This window comes from Mizuhopecten yessoensis, unplaced genomic scaffold (genome assembly GCF_002113885.1).
Source record: "Mizuhopecten yessoensis strain PY_sf001 unplaced genomic scaffold, ASM211388v2 scaffold9033, whole genome shotgun sequence".
In the NCBI taxonomy this organism is placed as follows: Eukaryota; Metazoa; Mollusca; class Bivalvia; order Pectinida; family Pectinidae; genus Mizuhopecten; species Mizuhopecten yessoensis.
Window position 1 is genome coordinate 70,268 of NW_018407845.1, and position 15,244 is coordinate 85,511.

A 15,244-nucleotide genomic window follows, 5' to 3' on the forward strand; every position below is an offset into this window, starting at 1 on the left:
TGTGCCCTTGTATGGTGTCGCTGTGTTATATTGTGTCCTTGTATATTGTCGCTGTGTTATATTGTGTCCTTGTATATTGTCGCTGTGTTATATAATGTCCTTGTATGTTAACGCTGTGTTATATTGTGTCCTTGTGTGTTGACGCTCTGGTATATTGTGTCATTGTGTGCTGACGCTGTGTTATGTTGTGTCCTTGTGTGTTGACGCTGTGTTGTATTGTGTCATTTTATGTTGTCGCTGTGTTATATTGTGTCCTTGTGTGTTGACGCTGTGGTATATTGTGTCCTTGTATGTTGTCGCTGTGTTATATTGTGTCATTTTGTGTTGTCGCTGTGTTATATTGTGTCATTGTATGTTGACGCTGTGTTATATTGTGTCCGAGTGTTGACGCTGTGTTATATTGTGTACTTGTGTGCTGTCGCTGTGTTATATAGTGTCATTGTGTGTTGACGCTGTGTTATATTGTGTCCTTGTATGGTGTCGCTGTGTTATATTGTGTCCTTTTGTGTTTTCGCTGTGTTATATTGTGTCCTAGTGTTTTGACGCGATGATATATTGTGTCCTTGTGTATTGACGCTGTGGTATATTGTGTCATTATAAATTGTCGCGGTGTTATATTGTGTCATTGTATGTTGTCGCTGTGTTATATTTTTTCCTTGTTTGTTGTCGCTGTATTATATTGTGTCTTTGTATGTTACCGCTGTGATTTATTATGTCTTTGTATGTTGAGGCTGTGGTATATTGTGTCCTTGGAGTTGACGTTGTGGTCTATTGTGTCCTTGTATGTCGTCGCTGGATTATATAGTGTCATTGTGTGTTGTCGCTGTGTTATATTGTGTCATTGTATGTCGTCGCTGGGTTATATAGTGTCATTGTGTGTTGACGCTGTGTTATGTTGTGCCCTTGTATGTTGTCGCTGTGTTATGTTGTGCCCTTGTATGTTGTCGCTGTTTTATAATGTGTCCTTGTGTGTTGTCGCTGTGTTATATAGTGTCATTGTATGTTGTCGCTGTGGTATATTTTGTCCTTGTATTTTGTCGCTGTGGTATATTTTGTCCTTGTATTTTGTCGCTGTGGTATATTTTGTCCTCGTCTGTTGACGCTGTTTTATATTGTGTCCTTGTGTGTTGACGCTGTGTTATATTGTGTCTCTGTGTGTTGACGCTGTGTTATATTGTGTTCTTTTGTGTTGACGCTGTGTTATATTGTGTCATTGTATGTTGTCGCTGTGTTGTGTTGTGTCCTTGTATGTTGTCGCTTTGCTATATTGTGTCCTTGTATGTCGTCGCTGTGTTATATTATGTCATTGTGTGTTGTCGCTGTGGTATATTGTGTCCTTGTGTGTTGTCGCTGTGGTATATTGTGTCCTTGTATGCTGACGCTGTGTTATATTGTGTCCTTGTATTTTGTCGCTGTGGTATATTTTGTCCTCGTGTGTTGACGCTGTTTTATATTGTGTACTTGTGTGTTGACGCTGTGCTATATTGTGTACTCGTGTGTTGACGCTGTGCTATATTGTGTCCTTGTGTGTTGTCGCTGTGGTATATTGTGTCCTTGTTTTTTAACCCTGTGGTATATTTTATTTCTGTGTGTCTTTGTGTTGACGCTGTGGTATATTTTGTCCTTGTATGTTGTCGCTGTGTGATATTGTGTCATTGTTTGTTGATGCTCTGCTATATTGTGTCCTTGTGTGTTGACGCTGTGTTATATTGTGTCTCTGTGTGTTGACGCTGTGTTATATTGTGTCCTTTTGTGTTGACGCTGAGTTATAGTTTTTTCCTTGTGTGTTGACGCTGTGATATATTTTGTACTTTTATGTTGGCGCTGTGGTATATTATGTCCGTGTGTTTTGGCGCTATTGTAGTAGTATATTGTGTCCCTGTGTGTTGACGCTGTGGTATAATATGTCCTTGTGTGTTGACGCTGTGGTATAATATGTCCTTTTGTGTTGACGCTGTGGTATATTGTGTCCTTGTGGGTTTGTATAATTTGTCCTCGTGTGTTGATAATTAGTTTTTGCCTTAGTTGTGTTGACAATTCAATATATATTTAACCTTGTTGGATGATGATGTGGCATGTTTCGTCCTTCTGTATTGCCGCAACGGTGTAACTAAAACATAAACATTGATAAGAAATAGGGAGTTTACACCTTTTTTGCATAATTATTTAAATTTGTGTAGCGATATTGGTATACAATGTCTTATATTGCTATATGCATACCATTTTTGAAACAAATAAAAATATACTATAGTAAAACAAAAACAATTGCCATTTTCACGAGAGGTCGTCTTGTTATTTCCTATCTGAATAAACTATTCTTCTAACAAAGCACAGAGTCATTCTCATCATCATATAGGTATTCTTTGTTAATATAGTTCAGTTTTACAAAATTAGTTAATGTGTCTGCACGCACAAACATCATTTGATATAGATTTAAGTGACTAGCCTAAACTTGAGGGTATTGGTATTCTTCCGAAGTGATTCCCTAGTAGATTAAATGTTATTGAAGTGTTGAAATCAAGGTTAGTACACAAACGTTTATTTCATTCCGCCGAGCAGCCTATGCGACAAAATGTCACCACTAGCGTGTCGAATTCCTCCTACACATTACTGAGTCGGTGGATAAACATGTATTACGTCAGAGATGTTTCGTGATTAGCTAATGGTGCTTAGTCGGTGGATAAAAATGTATTACGTCAAAATTGTTTGGTGATTAACTAATGGTGCTTAGTTTTAATTAACACATATGCCATGCGTTCTTGATTATCTGTTTGCTTCTCTTCTAGAATGTTGAAAAGTGGTTTGTGTCGCTGAGTATCTAAGAGAGGCTACCAAGGTACATTCTTGTAGGTTCTGTATGTTAACAGGTCCCAACTTTCAAACCCAAATACCTTACATAACTGGGTTGCAACATGGCAGATTTATCATTATATGAAACTGCCGATATAACCCTATTAAGTACGGATTACATCCATATGAATGTCATCGCTCAATAGTTGACGTCATCATAGTAAAGTTGGATACTAGTCAACCTCCATTTAAGATGGTAAAAATAAGCATTGAGCAGCTTTCATTTGGCAGGCACGCTTCATGGACGTTTGTAACGATCTTGTTAGCACTCAGATTGACTCTGATATCAACCAAAATCAGAAAACTTATTAATTCTTCATTTGGAGTACCTGGAAACAAAATGGCCACCCTGCGGCCAGAACCTGCGACTGCCAACGTAGGTCTCAAATCGAATCCCAGTAGTGGAGGGCTAGCTATAGACAGTCAGACGCCTTAACCACTCAGCCACCATGACACAGTAGTGGAGGGCTAGTGATCATAGACGGTCAGACACCTTAACCACTCACCCACCCTGTCACAGTAGTGGAGGGCTAGTAATCATAGACAGTCAGACACCTTAACCACTCAGCCACCTAGACACAGTAGTGGAGGGCTAGTGATCACAGACAGTCAGACGCCTTAACCACTCAGCCACCACGACACAGTAGTGAAGGGCTAGTGATCATAGACAGTCAGACGCCTTAACCAGTCAGCCACCCTGACACAGTAGTGGAGACTAAATATCATAGACAGTCACACACCTTAACCACTCAGCCACCCTGACACAGTAGTGGAAGGCTAGTGATCATAGACAGTCAGACGCCTTCACCACTCAGCCACCCTTACACAGTAGTGGAGGGCTAGTGATCATAGACAGTCAGACACCTTAACCACTCAGCCACCATGACACAGTAGTGGAGGGCTAGTGATCATAGACAGTCAGACACCTTAACCACTCAGCCACCCTGACACAGTAGTGGAGGGCTAGTGATCATAGACAGTCAGACACCTTAACCACTCAGCCACCCTGACACAGTAGTGGAGGGCTAGTGATCATAGACAGTCAGACACCTTAACCACTCAGCCACCCTGACACAGTAGTGGAGGGCTAGTGATCATAGACAGTCAGACACCTTAACCACTCAGCCACCATGACACAGTAGTGGAGGGCTAGTGATCATAGACAGTCAGACACCTTAACCACTCAGCCACCATGACCTCGTAGTGGAGGGCTAGTGATCATAGACAGTCAGACACCTTAACCAGTCAGCCACAACGACCCAGTGGTGGAGGGCTAGTGATCATAGACAGTCAGACACCTTAACCACTCAGCCACCATGACCCAGTAGTGGAGGGCTAGTGATCATAGACAGTCAGACACCTTAACCAGTCAGCCACAACGACCCAGTGGTGGAGGGCTAGTGATCATAGACAGTCAGACACCTTAACCACTCAGCCACCATGACCTCGTAGTGGAGGGCTAGTGATCATAGACAGTCAGACACCTTAACCAGTCAGCCACAACGACCCAGTGGTGGAGGGCTAGTGATCATAGACAGTCAGACACCTTAACCACTCAGCCACCATGACCTCGTAGTGGAGGGCTAGTGATCATAGACAGTCAGACACCTTAACCAGTCAGCCACAACGACCCAGTGGTGGAGGGCTAGTGATCATAGACAGTCAGACACCTTAACCACTCAGCCACCATGACCTCGTAGTGGAGGGCTAGTGATCATAGACAGTCAGACACCTTAACCAGTCAGCCACAACGACCCAGTGGTGGAGGGCTAGTGATCATAGACAGTCAGACACCTTAACCACTCAGCCACCATGACCTCGTAGTGGAGGGCTAGTGATCATAGACAGTCAGACACCTTAACCAGTCAGCCACAACGACCCAGTGGTGGAGGGCTAGTGATCATAGACAGTCAGACACCTTAACCACTCAGCCACCATGACCTCGTAGTGGAGGGCTAGTGATCATAGACAGTCAGACACCTTAACCAGTCAGCCACAACGACCCAGTGGTGGAGGGCTAGTGATCATAGACAGTCAGACACCTTAACCACTCAGCCACCATGACCTCGTAGTGGAGGGCTAGTGATCATAGACAGTCAGACACCTTAACCAGTCAGCCACAACGACCCAGTGGTGGAGGGCTAGTGATCATAGACAGTCAGACACCTTAACCACTCAGCCACCATGACCTCGTAGTGGAGGGCTAGTGATCATAGACAGTCAGACACCTTAACCAGTCAGCCACAACGACCCAGTGGTGGAGGGCTAGTGATCATAGACAGTCAGACACCTTAACCACTCAGCCACCATGACCTCGTAGTGGAGGGCTAGTGATCATAGACAGTCAGACACCTTAACCAGTCAGCCACAACGACCCAGTGGTGGAGGGCTAGTGATCATAGACAGTCAGACACCTTAACCACTCAGCCACCATGACCTCGTAGTGGAGGGCTAGTGATCATAGACAGTCAGACACCTTAACCAGTCAGCCACAACGACCCAGTGGTGGAGGGCTAGTGATCATAGACAGTCAGACACCTTAACCACTCAGCCACCATGACCTCGTAGTGGAGGGCTAGTGATCATAGACAGTCAGACACCTTAACCAGTCAGCCACAACGACCCAGTGGTGGAGGGCTAGTGATCATAGACAGTCAGACACCTTAACCACTCAGCCACCATGACCTCGTAGTGGAGGGCTAGTGATCATAGACAGTCAGACACCTTAACCAGTCAGCCACAACGACACAGTAGTGGAGGGCTAGTGATCGTAGACAGTCAGACACCCTAACCACTCGGCCACCACGAACCACGAGTGGAGGGCTAGTGAGCATAGACAGTCAGACACATTAACCACTCGACCACCGCGACCCATTTGTGGAGGAATAATGATAGTAGACGGTCAGATGCCTTAACCACTCGGCTACATTGGCCCCTCTAACATGACTGTTTTAAGAAGAAATCGAAACATACCTGTCCGAAACGCTGCAGGATGCAAGTCTGGTGCTTGAAATGATCTAAAAACGATACAATTGTTTGACATAAAAAGGCACATTTATTTGCTATATAATATTACAAATATTTGATTTGAAATGGTACAACTGTTTGATATATAATGATACTGCTGTTTGATATAAAATATTACAACTATTTGAAATAAAAAGGGTACAGCTTTTGTAATTGCCCTATGTTTTGTCGAACACTGTATTTATGCTGATGATACAGACGTCAGAAAATTGTACACACATCACAGACGTAGTAAAACTGAAATCCCGCAAATATTGCGAGCATGTGTAATCAGCCTTTCAGAACATGAACATGTATCTATTTTTGTAGAGCAACAGGATGTTTGTGAATACCACATCTTGTTACTGTGTTACGCCCAGGGTGAGACTGCTGTGTAGGAATCCTGTCCATGCCAGTGCCACTTTATAGAAACCATAAACATATTTCAAAGTGCAATGTATATTACAAATATGCAGTATCCATCTTCCTGTCGCTGAACAGGAACAAAATAGTATAATATAACATCTACATTCTTGTCTAAAAACGGAAACAAATAACCTAACGATAATATATTACTGTTTTGTAAGCTCTGAACAAATACCAAATAATCACACAATACTATATCTCAAAGCACAACAGAACACTGAATTAACATAGAGATATAACGTTGTGTTGGAGTCTGTTTGATCTGTAACACGTCTTGTCATCTGAACCCTCAAGATCAAAGTTATTTTGATTCAAAAGAATAAGAGCATGGCCCGAGTTATAAAAATGAAAAAAAAAATGAACATTTTCCAACTCCTGTTTTTGTTTATATGTTTGTTGGCTTGATTCTTCACCTTTTTGGTTAAAATTGTTTTATAATCGTTACTGTTTGCGGTGTACAAATATCAGCGTCCGTCAGTATTATATCAATAAAGTAATACAGTTACATTGCACTGGAAATTGAAAAAAAAATCAGGCAATACAAATCCTTATTCATGGAGCTATTGTTTTGGTGGTTGTTGCCTGCTGTCTTTCGGAACTTCGTGTTTAGCTTAATAGGAAGTGATGTAATTTCTCATTTTTACAATTGGCAACCTTTAATAATTACATAGAAAGTATCATTTTAGTGAAGACAACGTATATTTTACCTATCTCACTCTGACATATGTTGCAATGTGACGGCCATCAATCATTCCATGACGAGCCTTACACAGCCACCGTTTCTAACAAAGGAGACTTGTTGGCAGACGTCATGTTGCTGACTCAAACCAATCTAATGTAATATAGGAAGGTGAAAAATAAAGTTTGATACAAAATATTGATGATCCCCTGAACTTAAACATACAAAAAAGTCTGTGTGAAGTAATATACTAGGGCAAATGAATTAAAGAGATCTCAAATGTGTTTTACCTGAATTGTGTTTAAATCGTTTGGGTACGTGAAGGTTGGCGTGACCTACTTAAAGTCATTTATAGTCTTACCTGTATAATCCACGCCATTGTTAATTCACAGCCTGGCACATGCTCCTGTGTTATGAAAATTGCAATAAATTTCATAACGTGGTTTTTTTCTCAAACATAAATGTCACAATGGAATTTCATTCAGTAGTGTAACATTATGCACACTGTGAAGGTGACTTAACTTACATTTAGATACGCCCAAAATACACACGCATACACTACACGCATGCATCTTGCACACAGGGGAGGCCGTCCTTAAATGACCTTAGCTGTTAATAGGACGTTAAACAAAATCAAACAAACAAACAAACAAACAAAAATACGCCCAACAGAGTTAAATACGGTAAATGTTACTTATGTGTGAAGTAAACCGGTACTGCGTAAAATATATTAAAAGTTTTGAAGAATTTTAATACATATCCTTTTTACATCATTCCTAGTTAGTCACGTAAGAAGCACGTGTATAACCTACGATATAGAAGTACACAGAAATATTATACAGTATATTTGCACTACTATTGGCACTATTTTGAAAATTTTAAAGTTACGCAGTTTTGAAGGTACACTATTAAACGTGACTATTCACCGCCTCTGCTCTTTAATTATCCCGTTTTGTTTCTTTTGTAAGCTTACATTTGGCTTTCCTCCGATTAAAGTTGACAATGATCTTGACGTGATGACCAAAGCTAACCTCATGTTTTGGATTGATTCCGATTGGAACAGATGAAATACTAATTCCCTGAATAATACAGAATGTGCAAGGGTTGAGATCCTAGGTTCACCTCCGTTACAGTATTTTCTACTTATAATAGCATACTCTCGTCCATAACAACTTATACTTAGCTATCAGTATTTCTATGTATATACTCATTAACAGCACCCCTGGTACTCCTGTTAAAAGGTTAGATATAGGTGATCAGCGCTAGTAACATTTTAATCGTACATTGTTTGAATGTTGCATCTCTAGATCGATATTTCATCTCCCCTTTAATACGTTAACATGGTTCATGGTGGTCGACGTCTTTGTAAGCATATTTAATTGCTTCTGTTGACGCGTCTTCATAGTCATTCACTTATTTACAGGTTACGCAGAGGACGCGTACACAACTTTATATTATATATGAGTAGCACGATGGTAAAAACTGGATTGGATGTGTGACCCAATGATTTGCGGTAATATATTTGTTACAGAGGATACTGCTTGTTATTGATCAATATGAGAGAAACGCACTAGTTGTTATAAACTAATAACATGAATGTCCTTTTATTATTTTCCGTAGATGATCTGCGACGTTTACGGTGGTTATCTGGCTGAAATCGGAGACGAGCATGAGCAACACTTCATAGCAGGTTACATCTCAAGGAAAACAAAAAGTAGGTCGGCACCGACATCACATTGAGGAAATTAACAAAATATAACATATAACTGATACAGGTGTTTTCTGTATAAAGTACGACATATTTTGTTAATGGGTACTTTCATAAATACATACAGTATTACTACACGACATGCAATATGCATTGGTATTGTTTTCAACGTATAAGACATGCCACGTTCAAGGATATCTCTTCAATAGGAAACGACATGTGATGTTCATGGGTATTTCCTCAATAGTATACGACATGTGATGTTCATGTGTATTTCTTCAATAGGAAACGACATGTGATGTTCATGTGTATTTCTTCAATATTATACAACATGTGATGGTCATGGGTATTTCTTCAATAGTATACGATATGTGATGTTCATGGGTGTTTCTTCAATAGTATACGATATGTGATGTTCATGGGTATTTCTTCAATAGTATACGACATGTGATGTTCATGGGTATTTCTTCAATAGTATACGACATGTGATGTTCATGGGTATTTCTTCAATAGTATACGACATGTGATGTTCATGGGTATTTCTTCAATAGTATACGATATGTGATGTTCATGGGTATTTCTTCAATAGTATACAACATGTGATGTTCATGGGTATTTCTTCAATAGTATACGATATGTAATGTTCATGGGTATTTCTTCAATAGTATACGATATGTGATGTTCATAGGTATTTCTTCAATAGTAAACGACATGTGATGTTCATGGGTATTTCTTCAATAGTATACAATATGTGATGTTCATGGGTATTTCTTCAATAGTATACGATATGTGATGTTCATGGGTATTTCTTCAATAGTATACAACATGTGATGTTCATGGGTATTTCTTCAATAGTATACGATATGTAATGTTCATGGGTATTTCTTCAATAGTATACGATATGTGATGTTCATAGGTATTTCTTCAATAGTAAACGACATGTGATGTTCATGGGTATTTCTTCAATAGTATACAACATGTGATGTTCATGGGTATTTCTTCAATAGTATACGATATGTGATGTTTCATTGGTATTTTCTCAATAGTATACGATATGTGATGTTCATGGGTATTTCCTCAATAGTATACGATATGTGATGTTCATGGGTATTTCCTCAATAGTATACGACATGTGATGTTCATGGGTATTTCCTCAATAGTATACGATATGTAATGTTCATGGGTATTTCCTCAATAGTATACGATATGTGATGTTCATGGGTATTTCCTCAATAGTATACGATATGTGATGTTCATGGGTATTTCCTCAATAGTATACGATATGTGATGTTTCATGGGTATTTCTTCAATAGTATACGATATGTGATGTTCATGGGTATTTCTTTAATAGTATACGACATGTGATGTTTTGGGGTATTTCTTCATTAGTATACGACAAGTATGTTCAATGCGACTTTGTTTAAAGCTTGTGTTACTTCCTTTCCTTGGTACAAATATTCCTTAACGAGTTATACACTTACGGTTACAATATTTATCAATATAAATTCTGTTACGGCACATTTGTATACAACAGCTGATTCACAGGGTTTGGTGAACATTGATCTTTCCTTTACGACATAAGCAGTAATTAATATTCTGATTATGGGGTGACATTCCTGTCGTCCACCCGCCGTCTGATGATACTACACTGTCACTGCTACCTTTTATTACAACCGGAAGTTATTCATGTAATTGCAAGATGATCTAAATAACGAAATGTTCACGGGTCGTATCTGTGAGATCACTTGTAATGTAATCGGCTCTGTTCTACATTCCTGTATTATGTATCAGTGTAAAGGTTAATAGGTCGTAGTCTCATTTACTTCTCTTTATTGAACAAACACAGTATCCTACTGTCATGCACATATATTTTACCAACTATTCCATAATTCCATAAAAACAAAGGCAGAGGCATATATTTTTGCCTTTAACGACCAGGTGTGAAAAATTATATTTCAGCTAAAGCGTCGTATGAAGAAACACTTTATATAAATAGCTGATTGATATCACCGACTGCGTAAACTGAGGCAGGTTCTAGAAAGATTGACATGCAAAAAAGACATAAGTTATCAATTAAGTTTGCCTGCTTCTATTGCTTGTGTTAGTGTACCGCACATAATGCTGTATCTCCGTATCGTTTTCGATCAGTCTGAAGAGATAGCGTAAATGGACTCGTTACAGAAGCCGCGGGTCTTTTGAAAATGAGCCAAAATCGTTTAACATTTGACACTTGCATAACTAGTCAATTTTAGGATTTGCACATAGATGTTTCTCAATGACAAATTTTATTTATTTATTTCCATTTTTCCATGAACAGTACAAATTAAATACCATGTCTGATAATATTTAATCTCAGTTTTATGTAAGTTAAGGCCACAGTCCCTCTATATTAAACCATTATTCAATTTTGGCTTATTAAGGACGATTTTAATTCCCGACGTCTGGGTCAATAGATACTCTGACTTGTCCTTGAGACTCAGCTCAGATCCAGTATTTTAAAAAGAATGGAGCCCAGAGTCTGAAGCGATAAGGTAGCCATTTCAGATTTGTAGAATTAAGCGACATTTTGGTATGAATCGGACTGATCCGGGTCACTTGATCAATCCTCATATACCTAACACTGCCACTGTAAGGTATTGAGACATTTTGGTACGAGTCGGACTGATCCGGGTCACCTGATCAATCCTCATATACCTAACACTGCCACTGTAAGGTAATGAGACATTTTGGTACGAGTCGGACTGATTCAGGTCACCTGATCAATCCTCATATACCTAACGCTGTCACTGTTAGGTAATGAGACATTTTGGTACGAGTCGGACTGATTCGGGTCACCTGATCAATCCTCATATACCTAACACTGCCACTGTAAGGTGATGAGACATTTTGGTACGAGTCGGACTGATCCTGGTCACCTGATCAATCCTCATATACTGTAAGGTAATGATACATCATACTTATACAGAGGCACTTCATCATGTCTGTTCAATAACGTCTATCATTATACATGCTAGTTAACGTCATTTATTGATGTACAGGTAAAAGTTACGCTGTATTATAGCTTTACTATACACTTATACAATGTACGACCAGAATATACAGTAGAATTAAACCCCTAAGCCATTTTGCACAACACTAAATATCTTAACCAGCCTGTGAACATACAGTATACTGGAGACTTCTGTCAGATCTACGTGTATACTGGAGACTTCTGTCAGATCTACGTGTATACTGGAGATTTATGTCAGATCTACGTGTATACTGGAGATTTATGTCAGATCTACATGTATACTGCAGACTTCTGTCAGATCTACGTGTATACTGGAGACTTCTGTCAGATCTACGTGTATACTGAATGTCTCTATCAGTATGTATAGTGTCACTGAATGTCTCTATTAAAATGTGCAGTTATTTTAAATGTCGCTACCATTGAGTAGAGTAGTGCTCAATAAAGTTTCATTTTCATTTTTGTGGCAATATCCTTCTTTATTCTTTCTATGAAGAGGTTCATTTATTAGAGTATTACTGCAACTACTATTTACAGTGTATCAATATATTGCCGGAGCACTACTGCTACGATTGTGTGACTACGCCGTCGGAAATATTTCTTATTTTATTGAAAACCTTATTTGAAATATTGCCGGTATTTTAACTACGATCATTGTGTTCATTTCCAGTATTATTTTCCTGAAATTAAAACAAATTATTTATGTAATGTAACTTTGTTTTATCATTCGATTTTGTTGGGAAAACAGCGTTTTGTTTCTCCGATAACAAAGGGCAATTTTGAGTTAAGGGAAAAGCATCATTTTTTTTTTTTTTTTCGTTTAATATATATTTATTAAGAAAAATGTAAGCAAAATACAGCATAGATATTATAGACATACTGGTGCAATTGCCACATGTATCGCAAACAAACGTATAATGGTATCGCCCATTATTCATTATTCTGCAACATATATGGCAGTGCATCGTTGCAATATCGATTAAGTTTATTGCAGTAATCAAATACTCAAAAATGAAAAAAAGTATCTAGCTTATACTGAATACCAACAACCTAAATCCTTTCACCAAACGCGTGATTTACATACGATATTTATCAGACAATCGTAAAGTATTACCTTTTTTTCATCATAACTAAAAGGTTCGTACAAGCCTGGTATTTTCTGGCTCGGAGCGTCGGACCTCCTGACAGAAGGTGAATGGATGTGGTCAAACTCGGACACGTATCTTACGTATAAAAACTTCGCACCTGGGGAACCCAACAATGCTGCTGGTGGCGAACACTGTTTGGAGTTCGATTTCTCTGGCAACTTCCAATGGAATGACAACAATTGTGAAAACCTCTACAATTTCGTCTGTGAAGTCCCGTAAGTATTGCTAGATTGTTTTGACAGTGTCTTTGATGTATTAGTGTACCGCGTGATCAGACAAGCATTTAAGAATAAGTCGAGTGCTCTCCCCTGACGGATATCGTAGTCTTGTTTTAGGTTTCTGTTGTGAGGGTGGAAATGTCTATATCAAAGGTTAGTACACTTGTATAAGGTTTCTGTCGTGAGGGTGGAAATGTCTGTTTCAAAGGTTAGTACACTTGTATCCTGTTTCTGTCCTTACATTGACATGAAACGGTGTTTAGTCATTTCAAATGTTTCTAGAAGTTTATTTTTTCCTTTCTGATTCTAAATTGGACTGACCTACCAGTTAAACAAGCATACAAGGCTATTTGTTTATTAAAGTGCAGTGTCTATCCCCGCGTTAACGTTTCTGTATGTGAATTACGTTGATTTTGTATAGTGTTTCATAAGATAATTATCATAACATTACTAAACGGAATACATAGCAGAGCAGTGACGATGTACAAATCAGCGTTGCCTTATATAGCAGCATTTTCTCTTTTATGAATTCTACATGAAATGAAATCCAAACGACTGCTTGTGGTTTGTTAGTGTATATATAAATTAGGGTGTCGCGAAAAGGTCATCACCGCTAGAGGTGGGTCGGTTTGTCTAGTGTTTCCCTGAACCCGGGGCGTGGAATTGGCAGAAGGTATGGGAAAGATCCGGGATGTGCGACACTGTTGTTAGACAGTAAGGAAAATACCCTAAACATCTAACGGAAGTTTCACTCACAGTATTCATTGACTGGCCAGCGACGGTTTTGTAAATAAAAGGAGGACGGAGCCCTATATAGGGATACCGGTAAAACAATCTCAAGTGATGGTACCTAAAATGTGACCCGTTTTAAAGAAAAAATATTAAGTTACTGGAACATCAGTTGATTTTTAATAGTGCTTAAGGTTTACTTGAACATTTAACAGACGAGGGAACCAAAAACGTTATACCATTTGAAAAGAACTGACATGATTTATGGCACTTCGCCTCATTTAAGTTTTTACACTATCTGATAATTTTTAGTCATTTATTCATTAAAATACTCATTAGATATGTTTTCGATGTTTAGAAGTGGCTGTGCAAACGGTTTGTATTAATGCACCATTGTATGTTAAGCTATTGTTTTTTTATCAACAAGCAGTGCTTGTGCAGGTTCATGTTTTCATTGAATGCTAATTTTATATACAAAACGACTCGATAAAGGGAAGAAGTTGGACACAGTTGGTTATAGTACTTTACAGCGAAATAATTTTATCAAAACATTCATAAAATAGAAATTAAAAACCGCATAAAGACTGGTATATTTTTTGTTTATGTATCTGGGCGACCTATTCTATGAACAGCTCGATCCTATTCCTATATAACCAAATCAGAATCTTAACTGCATCACATGAGTGTAATACATACAGTGTATTCTGTTTTCAGAATGAAGATATCAACCGGTGGGATTATTGGTTGAGAAAAAAGGTTTGGACTTCACAATGTATAGTTAGCCTGATTCATATTAAACAAATATACATCTGTATATCAAACTTGTATTGTTCAGTTTATTCATTTATTTGTTGACTCGATGTTATGATCCGATTTTAAACAATGATATATTATGTTTTAACCAATGCTTAAGACCTGTCAACTTTGTATCAAATCGTAGGTGACCAACAAACGTTCTTGTATTTGACAGAGGACACCATGACATGTCCAGCATGTATAAGGAGGAACCGTGTATAACTCTGATACTCGATTACTCCTTTGATTTATAGTTAGGCTCAATATGTCTCCCCTTCTCTTTGGTGTCTCCTACACAATTGTGTGGGATTTGATTATTTATTTCCTTCTATTTGGTGTCTCCTCCAGTATTGTGTGGGAGAACAACATACCTTCATTCTGTTCGGTGTCTCCTTACACTCAGTGTGGAAGATCATTATGTATTTCCTAATGTTTGGTATCTCCTCACACTCAGTGTGGAAGATCATTATGTATTTCCTACTGTTTGGTGCCTCCTCACACTCAGTGTGGAAGATCATAATGTATTTCCCACTGTTTGGTATCTCCTCACACTCAGTGTGGAAAAGCATTATGTATTTCCTACTGTTTGGTGACACAATTGTGTGGGATTTGATTATTTATTTCCTTCTATTTGATGTCTCCTCCAGTATTGTGTGGGAGAACAACATACCTTCACTC

At 38.7% G+C, this 15,244-nt stretch overlaps 1 protein-coding gene and 1 long non-coding RNA gene across 2 annotated transcripts in view; one reads left to right on the forward strand and one right to left on the reverse strand.

The window, feature by feature from the left end:
• LOC110457173 (perlucin-like) overlaps window positions 1–14,590 on the forward strand; it is a 26,271-nt gene extending 11,681 nt beyond the window's left edge. The window contains exons 3-5 of the mRNA XM_021508321.1: window positions 8,582–8,675; window positions 12,814–13,039; window positions 14,486–14,590. Coding sequence (XP_021363996.1) covers window positions 8,582–8,675; window positions 12,814–13,039; window positions 14,486–14,519 — 354 coding nt within the window. The 3' untranslated portion in view covers window positions 14,520–14,590. The remainder of the gene's footprint in view (window positions 1–8,581; window positions 8,676–12,813; window positions 13,040–14,485) is intronic.
• On the reverse strand, window positions 2,049–7,411 carry LOC110457174. The gene is made up of 3 exons (XR_002463671.1): window positions 7,323–7,411; window positions 5,824–5,867; window positions 2,049–2,110 (listed from the first exon to the last, which is right to left on the reverse strand). It is a non-coding gene; the product is annotated as an uncharacterized LOC110457174 (long non-coding RNA).
• Window positions 14,591–15,244: the final 654 nt, after the last annotated feature.